The sequence below is a fragment of the Triticum aestivum genome, chromosome 3B (genome assembly GCF_018294505.1).
Source record: "Triticum aestivum cultivar Chinese Spring chromosome 3B, IWGSC CS RefSeq v2.1, whole genome shotgun sequence".
Taxonomy (NCBI): Eukaryota; Viridiplantae; Streptophyta; class Magnoliopsida; order Poales; family Poaceae; genus Triticum; species Triticum aestivum.
Window position 1 is genome coordinate 526086512 of NC_057801.1, and position 9161 is coordinate 526095672.

The following is a 9161-nucleotide window of genomic DNA, read 5'->3' on the forward strand; positions in this document are numbered from 1 at the left end:
GGACTTTAGTGATTCCCGGCCGTCGGATCTGGTTCTTGATGCGTTCTCGGCCGTGTGATCTGCCTCCTCGATGACAACAACCGTCGGATCAAAAGGAGGAACTGTAGATCGAAACAATGTCTAAATCGGGCTGCCACCGTGTGTTATTCTCAGAGCCCACCAAGGGCATTTTAGTCATTTCCCATAAGGCTATAAAAAGGAAGGAAACTCCCGTGCTTAAGACCTAGCCGCCTCCTCCCTCGCTCGTTCCTCATACCCTCCTCCCGCAGCCGCCTCCCTCCCTCCCTCCCACTCACCGCCGATCCCCAATCCAGCGACGGCGACGACGACGGCTGCGGCGGCTCCCGCACCCGCGTTCTCCCCCTCCTCCCCCCCCCCCCCTCCAACACGTCTCCTCTTCTCCCACAGAGGATGCGGAGGAGCCACCGTGGTCCGGCCTTCTCCCCGCCCGCGCCGCCGTCGCCGCCAACCATCCTCCCCATCCCGCCTCAACCATCCTCACCGTCTCGCCGCCGTCGCCGAAATCGACGCCCAAGGCAGCGGCGGGCAAGAAGCAATAGAAGACCACCAAGGCGCCGACGGAGAAGAAGGCAAAGGCGGAGGAGAAGCCGGTGGCGAAGGACGAGGTGTGCGTGGAGTAGCCCGGAGCGAGGAGGAGGACGAGATGGCTACCTCCGGGGAGCAGCAGAAGGAGTTGGGGCACGCGGCGGCGGTGGCGGCGGCCAAGAGGCGCATAGCGCAGGCGACCAAGAAGGCCAGGAACGTGGCCGCCGGCGACAAGGAGCCCGAGTTCCTCGGCCAGCCCCCATCCCTGCCGACGAGGCCCGCGCCAAGTGGCTGCAGCGCTACCAGTGTGGCTCGCCCAAGAGGTACGCCCCGGACCCGTCACCCATCCGCCCCGCCCTGGCCCTTCTCCTTCCCGCTTGTCGAGGCCCGCGTCAAGTGGCCGCAACCTTTCTCTCTCTCACACCGCTGCTCCTTCCATCTCCCGTGCCGCGATGTGGGAGCAAGGATGAGCCTGTGAGCCGCCGGGGGACGGCGCCCCTTTTCTTCCTTCTCCTCGCTGCCTTCTCTCTCTCCCCCGTGTGGATAGCAGCCATGGACGCCCTCGCCTCTGCACCCGCGCCTGATGGCCTCCTCTGACCGAGTCTCCACCTTTTTTATTTTACTGTATAGCCTGACCAGTTCTTAGTGCTAATTGTCTCATCCTTTCTTATTTTGGCAAACAATCATACGGATTTTGGCAGTTCTCTCCCTCTGGCCGTGCTAGACCTCAATGAAACCTTCTTAACCTACAGGTTTGTATCCCCCCCCCCCCCCCCCCCCCCCTCATTCTCAGTCCACAGTTTGCTCATTTATCTTGCAATGGATCTGACCACATGTTTAATTCAGGTCATAAGCTTAGTAAGAGATAAAATACAACATGTGATTTTGAATCCGCAGTACTTAGGCCTGTATGTGCTACTTATTTCAGATCAAATTTAAACCTAAGATTTAATAGGTAGGAGACATTACCACTTCCTAAACTGGATTGACCTTAAGTTTATGGGTTGGAATAATGAAAGATATTTTTCCCCTTGTAAATAAAGAGTTTGTGGTCATCTTTGTGCAGTTTTTTCTGTACTGTTTTGATTATGTAACTTTAGTATTCTGCAGTTCTGATTTCTGATGGCTCTTTTGTTCTCCTGGTGCAGGTGCAAGCCACTGTTCAGCAAATCCAGGGTATCTTTGACCATTGCTTAGCTGTTCATGATAAGCTAGAGACATCATTGCACGATTTGTCTAGGACCGGAGACGCTAAATCTTGCAAAGCAGCTCGTAAAGCTGTTGATGCACAGTTTAAGGAATTAGCGAAAGAGCTGAAGCTGCTATTGTTATCTGTATAGTCATCCCCTCAGTCTTATCAGATATGGCCAAAGGTTTGCTCAACAAACTTCTGCGGCCGCATTTATGTTGTATATAAAAAAAATGAAATTGAGAAACATATTTTCCTTTGCTATGTCGTGCAATCTAAATCTTGACCGCCTTTCCGCATTTATTCTGATTACCAAAAATAAATCATACTTTTTGTGCATTGTTGCTACAGCTAGAGGGCTTGGTTGCGAAGGAGAGGGAGATGTAGGAGAAGCTCATGGCAAGGCATGCCACCGTGGTTGACAGCTTTGAGAAGAAGCAGCGTGGGCAACAATCCTGACTATATGCTTGAATATAAAATCTACAGTGTCTCAGGCATGTAAATCTAGCTCTTTTAGGCTTATCCTAACCACAGATTTATCCTAATCATATGTTTAGATAAAATAGTTCAGGTTCATATCTATGCTCATTTTGAAATTAAATATGGGATGTGCTTTTTGAATCTGCAATAGTTTCAGCCTGTAGGCTTTACTTGTCCTTTGTTATTTAACAAGTCTTAGACAACGTATTTCCTTCACTCTTTTTTGCTTTCATTACAGTACCAATACCAATACAAATACTGAAGGAGCTCATTCTGACAATGATCGTAACAATACCACCGTGCGTTCTTAGTTCTACTTTTCTGTATTACACCAATTGATTTTCAGTGTGTTGAACATATTGGTTTCTTTGTTCTCAGATATTTGTTGGAGGCCATGACTCCAATGTCAAGTGTTCGCTCCATATGGGGAAGTCGTCCATGTCAAGATCCCTGTTGGGAAGAGATGTGGCTAAATTACTCCTGTCAGTGCATATTCAGGCCTTCTGCCGAGCAAGCTCTGCAACTGCTGCAAGGGACCTTTTTTTTGGTGGTCAGAATGTGAGCCTTTCACGGGGAAGAAGCCCTTTGAACAAACAAACTCATGTTAATTCTTGCGTACCGAACTTCTATAATGCCTTGAGTTGTATATATACTAGAGGTAAAGTGGGTAATATATAACATGTGAACATTTTCAGCCTCAGGAAGCCAGCCAGTTGTATGTCCAGTTCTCCACTATAAAATTGTTTGTGTTTTGCCTGTTTTCGCCTCTTTCTTTGATATATAACAATGCCTATAACATAAACGCTGTGTTTCTATATTTACTTTCCCTTTAGGACGGTGGAAATTCATATTATATTCAAAAGCACTTCATGTATGTAGTCAAATGCTTCAGAAACAGTAGTATACTACTTCACTTTTTATCTTCCTGGGGTTTCATATTCATCTGTATTAACTAAAGAAGCTTGTGATATTATTTTCATTAGCACAGTGCAAATCAAACCAAAAAAATACACATGCTTGCCCTTTGTAAAGAACCACTATTACTGTATATGTTATACTTTGTATTGAATCATATGTATATTATGTTTGCCCCTAAAATGTTGCTTTATGCTGAACCACTATTGCTATATTATGCTTTGATCCGAGTTTTGGTGCTTAAATCAAGTATTTATGGAGACTATGCCCTTATGCGAGTCTTTCGGCCTTGCTGGGTTGTTTTACATTGCCTCCTTCACACTTACATCCACCATCAACCAGGTAGACACCCCACATAAAAGCAAGTGAATGTTGTACTCCCAAACCAATTAGCATGTTTCGGTTTGATAAATACCGTGCATTGATCCCTGCACCTTTGACAAATTTATATTCATGACATCTCCGGTTTACTCCTGTTCTCATTTTTTTTGTTTCTCTGATCTGGCAGCTCCATGGAGACATGGAACCTGTCATCATTTTGTCAGACTAAGAATGGAGTTACTTGTGCAAGTTACACCATCAGTAAACACATGAATACCTGCATGCTATCATCGCAAGTTGAGCATTTACATGCTCCAAGTCAATCTGTTAGGGAGAAAACAAGAGTAAATTGCACACTTCATCCCTGTACTCGTTGGCTTGTAACAAAACCATCCTGGTACTCGCTCCTGGTACTCGCGAAGTGCTTCTGTACGGTCCTCAGACTTGCAATTGTGTAACAGAGACGGTCCTGTGTATGCAGCGGCATACGTCTCGCCCTTTTCCCCTGCCACGTCAGCGCCTAGAGCTGGTCCAGCCGAACCGACTGGCTCGAGCCGGACTTAGACGACGAGACGACCCCCTGTGTAATCGAGGTTTTCAGTTGCCGCCTCTGTTCGTGTGTGTTCTCTTCCCCGAGCACGACGCAACCAACAGCGGAGGAGGGTTTGATCGAGGGCAGAGATCGCAGCCGTGGGGAGCACCCAGAGTGGGAAGGCCTCAGAGGGAGGCGGCGACACAGTTGTCTTCCGCTGTGAGTGCCGCTGATGGCGCCCATACAACGCTAGGATGAGGGGCCCGTCCCGACGTACAGTATGTTGATCGCCGGAATAATCCAAGTCGATTGTTGTTTCATATGCTCAATTTCCACCATTTGCATACCTATTCCCCATTCCACCGTGAAATTTATAATTTTTATGCACTAATTTCGTTAGGGTCAAGACTTGTACCTGTTGCTCGTAGGAGATAGAATTCTTTTTCTGTTTGAACTCAGCTGATCCTTTTGAATTGATCACCCCCTATTTATCAGTTTCATTTTTGAATAAAATTGAGGTTTGTCGCTCATTAAGTCAATGACATAATTTGGTTAGGATTTAGACACAGTTGTTTCATCTTTCCATCTGAAACTTTTTTGTGTAATTATAACAGAGGAAGGCAGTGATCTATTTACTGTGGAGTTCATATTTGGAGGATTTTTCCTTGGCGGTGGAAGCAGCAGGGCATATCTGAATGGCCGCAAGGTGTGCTATGATTTTTGTGATGCTACTCAAGCTTCTATGTCGATGTTTTATGAATTAGTAGAGCACTTGGGGTATGAGACGGCTAGAAGAATTACTATTTACTTGTTGCAGCCAGTTATGCAATTGAATGAAGGTGGGCTGAAGTTGTTGTCGAGGAACAATGACACAAACATTATTAGGGAAGTGGTCAGAGAGGGGTACAAATATCTCATGTTTTACCTGGATCATGAGGACAACTATGGTGGAGGAGGATGGGATGATGCGGTTTCAAACCCTTTTACTCGTCAGAGAGAGGAAAATATCGTTGAGCCTAGCTTTGTTGTCCCAGAGGAGAATAGAAGTGAGGTAATGTATACAGGTGATAGCACTTGTGAAGGAACAAGTAGTGGCAGTAGAAGAAGCAGAAGAGCAGTCGTAGAGGAGGAAGATGACGAAGGCTCTTGGTCAGATAGTGATGACTCTGATTATAATCCGGAAGAGCTTGTGGACAGTGACTATGACCTGCAGGATGGGGATGAGGATTTGGTGATGGATGAGTCACATGTTGCTGATGATGAGAAGAAGGGTAAAAGGAAAGGGAAGCAGGTAGCTGAAGATGACAATTCTGAAGATGAAAAGCTTGAAATGCCAGAGTCAGATGACGAGGAAATGAAGTTTAAGTTCAATCATTTCACAGAAGAAGATTTGCATGAGCCGAAGTTTCATGTTGGGCAGGTATTCTCGTCAATAGAATTGATTAGGAAGGCAATTAGGGAGTACAGTTGCAAGGAGAGACTTGGCATAACATTTGGAAAGAGGAAAGAGGAAGCGGTGGCAAAAAAGCTGGAGAAAGAGGAGAAACGGAAAGCTTTGTTGCAACAAAAACAATTGGATGCTGAAGAAAAAAGAAAAGCAGTCGAGGAAAGAAAGCAAAAGGCACAACAGGAAAAAGAAGCAAAAAAAGCCCTGGCAGATGCCAAAAGCAAGCTATACAAGCTAAAAAGAAACAGGCCGAGGAAGAAAAAAATAAGAGAGTTGCAGAGCGAACAAGAATTGCAGAGCAGAAGAGAAAACATGTTGAAGATGCGCATAGATATGAAGAAGCGCAATTTCTGTTAATGCAAGAAGAGGAGCATGAAAGGATACAACGTATGAGAGAATATCATCGGCGAGAGGAGGAAGCAAGGCAGCAAGCCTGGGAGGGGCAGGTTGCGTCGCAGAGGTCTTCAGAGATGCAAGGTTGGGAAGAGAAAAATAAAGAAGCAGAAGAAATGAGGATGAGAAATGAGAAGGAAAGGCAAGGAAATGAGAGCATTACGGGCCAGCAAAATAATGCCAAAAGAGGAAATTCAAGTCAGCCCGTGGGTGGTTTTAACATGCCAAGAAGGATAAGCATGTTCGATATATTTAGGGACTAAGAGATCATTGCATATGAACTACTGGGAGATGTTCTTCGCGAACCTGCTGGACTATGCTATGTAGGTTTTATTTTAGTTCATGCACATGTTAATTACATGGTATGTTCATGAATAGTGAATTTGTTTATCTGCTTTATAAACTCCCTTTGAACTACTCTATGTTGTCATATATGAGCTTATTTCTTTGCCCCTGTAATGTTCTTTGTTGTTTCCTATCGTGTTGTGTTCATGTATGGGTTTTCTTATTTCCAGTCAGTTTCCTGTATATATATTACTGGATCTGTTCATCCCATTTAACAATTTTTTTGCTGGAGTTGTTCTGAAATTGGCATGGTGTTTATTGTTCCTCTTTATTTTGCAGAAGTCGTTCATATGCACAGATCAGTTCAAATGATAGCAAAAAGCACAGCTCAATTCATTCCCTTCCACAGTGCGCAGCACAATACATCTCATTCATGCCAATTTCCATAAAAGCACACACCACAACCCTGTTCAAATATCATACAAGAAAAGCACAGGAAATTAACATATCACTTAATATGTCATCACATAATAGAGATTTGCATCAGTTCAAAACCAAAAGCTACATCGACCATAACATCTTACATAGCTACAGCTATATCAGTTCACATACCTACAACCATCAGCTGATCCTAACACGTCAGTTAAGAACCAAATAGGTGCTACAACCATCAGTGCATCACGACATCAGTACAACGAATCAGCTTGCATCACATAACACCTAGCTTACACAGCCGCATCAAATTAACTAGAACAGGGGCATTGGTAAGAAACAGGGCACTTCGACAACCAGCGGCCCATCCGTCTCCGGTGCCGTCAAACCTGCCACTGTAAATCTTGAAGTGATGGGTGCGGGTGAGGTCAGTGCCTTCAGCTGGTAGCCACGCATCAGGCAAATGTTCCGCGAGGAGAGGGCTGCGGTCAAGCATTGCAGACCTTCTGCACGAGCATTGTAGTCTGCGTCAGCTCACAGCTCTTGCCGCCAACGACCGACACCACCAGCACCACCCCGCGGCAGTGCTTGCCCAGAGCGTCTACCGCCGGTGTGCGCGCGAGGAGCAGCCGACCAGTCTCCGGCCGGAGATACGGCTCGCCACAGCGCCACACTCACTGAGAAAACAAGCTGGCAAGTAGCCTTGCGGCTGAACTGACGCCGCGCCCGACGGGCGCCTCACGGGGGACCCGCGCTGCCGCACACGCTGCCGCCGGCGCGGGGCATCGAGCTCTCGGCCAAGCTCTTGTCGCTCATCGCAAGACAGAAGAGGATAGGGTTAGGGATTTGAGCAGAGGGGAGACAGTTTGGGGATTTTTGGATTTGGACGCGCGCATATGTCGTCTAAGTCCGGCTCGAGCCAGTCGGTTCGGCTGGACCAGCTCTAGGCGCTGACGTGGAAGGGGAAAAGGGCGAGACGTATGCCGCTGCGTACACAGGACCATCTCTGTTACACAATTGCAAGTCTGAGGACTGTACAGAAGCACTTTGCGAGTACCAGGATGGTTTTGTTACAAGCCAACGAGTACAGGGACGAAGTGTGCAATTTACTCGAGAAAACAAAGGCTTGTGTTCCTATTCGTAATTTTTTGTTTTATCAGTGGGCATCTTATCTATGTGTAACATGTGACCTGTCTAACTGCAAAAGTGTTGGGCAATAAAAATTCTGTGTGACGCATGTTCTTATACACTATGCATATGGTTTGTATAGAAACTATGCCTTTCACTTTTTCTGTAAAATATTGAACCTTTGCACTATTGCTTTCACCGTAAAATCGTATGAAATACAAATTGCTGAAGCGGGTGGGGTGCGGCAAGCCGCACTTACTATCTAGTACTATACTGAGCCGGATCACGTTCCAGCACTTGGGGAAGCTTACATGCGGTTGAAATATGGACGCAAGGCACATTTTCTTCAAGGCCTGCTCGCAATCAGATTTTAGGACCGGCATGATTGAACAAACTTTTTTAGGACAATTATATAAAACATGTTATTTATTTGAAAAATGGTTTGTTAATTATTTGAAACAAAATGGTCTGTTATTTATTTGAAACAAAATGGAAAATTGTGTGAATTATGTGTACTGTCAGTTAAACCCTGTTGCTAGTGTAGGTTCAGTTTTGTCAGAAATAAGGCCATGTAGCGTGAGTCTGTTCATGACTTGGCTCGTACGGTTTGTTTTCCTAGAGTTTAGGAGATCGCTAGGACTCCGTCGTGGGATGGCACGACCGTAGTGGGTTGTGGCGAGCAAGTAGTATTGCGGGCGAGGGACGTTGGGATGGCAGCGTCCACAACTCGATCGTTATCCGTTTTAGTAGCTGGTTTTCAGGGGTTTTAGTGTTCCCTGTAACCTCCCCGTAAATAAGAGAAGAAACAGGAAAAGCAGCAAGTTCTTACGCTGCACAAATCCTCTCTCGAGCTCTGTTCTGCGTGTTCTTTAGAGTTCGTACGAGCTGAGCCGGCCGCTGTGCTGACATTTGGCATCAGAGCCTCATTTTCGAGGTCCTGTGCTCGATGGTCGGCGGTGACGGAGGAGGGGATGGAAGGGCGGATGGCGGTGACGGTGGACAGCGCCGCAGCAGGGCGCCGTCAGTCGTGCGCCCGGTGCCGGCACGAGAACCAAGCCGGGGGCACAACAGGACACGGCGCAGCGGCAACGGCACCGAGATCGTCATCCACGAACAAGTTGTACAAGGAGGTGGCGCCGGGACGATTGTCTACCCCACGTTCACCACCACCAACTACATCGAGTGGTCTCTGATCATGAGGATCAACCTACGTGCCCAAGGTCTCTGGGAGGCCATGTCGGGCATGGGTGTGCCCGGCGACCGCGACGACATGGCCGCACTGTCAGCGCTGTTGCGGGCCGTGCCACCGGAGATGATTCCGGTCCTCGCCGTCAAGGAAACCGCGCAAGAGGCGTGGGAAGCGGTCAGGCTGATGCGCATGGGGTAGAGCCGCGTTCGCGAGGCGACCGCACAACGCCTCCGCAGGGAGTTCGAGCAGATCGCCTTCAAGGAGGGCGAAACCCTTGACGCATTCGGCCTGCGGATCACCGCAC

The 9161-nt window shown here is 47.3% G+C and overlaps 1 protein-coding gene across 4 annotated transcripts; it reads left to right on the forward strand.

The window, feature by feature from the left end:
* The first annotated feature begins 341 nt into the window (after nucleotides 1-341).
* Nucleotides 342-6282, forward strand: LOC123070717 (stress response protein NST1). 4 transcript variants are annotated; one of them, XM_044494016.1, is made up of 7 exons: nucleotides 342-869; nucleotides 1248-1298; nucleotides 1787-1919; nucleotides 2087-2514; nucleotides 2594-2773; nucleotides 4598-4689; nucleotides 4801-6282. In XM_044494016.1, exon 7 carries the CDS (start codon nucleotides 4807-4809, stop codon nucleotides 5785-5787), a length of 981 nt encoding a protein of 326 aa, XP_044349951.1. In that variant the 5' UTR covers nucleotides 342-869; nucleotides 1248-1298; nucleotides 1787-1919; nucleotides 2087-2514; nucleotides 2594-2773; nucleotides 4598-4689; nucleotides 4801-4806; the 3' UTR covers nucleotides 5788-6282. The 4 variants fall into 4 exon arrangements, with proteins under 4 accessions (XP_044349951.1, XP_044349950.1, XP_044349948.1 ...); XM_044494013.1 differs by having other exon boundaries at nucleotides 344-869; nucleotides 1695-1919; XM_044494015.1 differs by lacking the exon at nucleotides 1248-1298 and having other exon boundaries at nucleotides 1695-1919.
* Nucleotides 6283-9161: the final 2879 nt, after the last annotated feature.

What these genes read in the sequence shown, in the direction of transcription:
- LOC123070717 (XM_044494016.1), top strand. Translation starts at nt 4,807, where the DNA reads ATGCAATTGAATGAAGGTGGGCTGAAGTTGTTGTCGAGGAACAATGAC.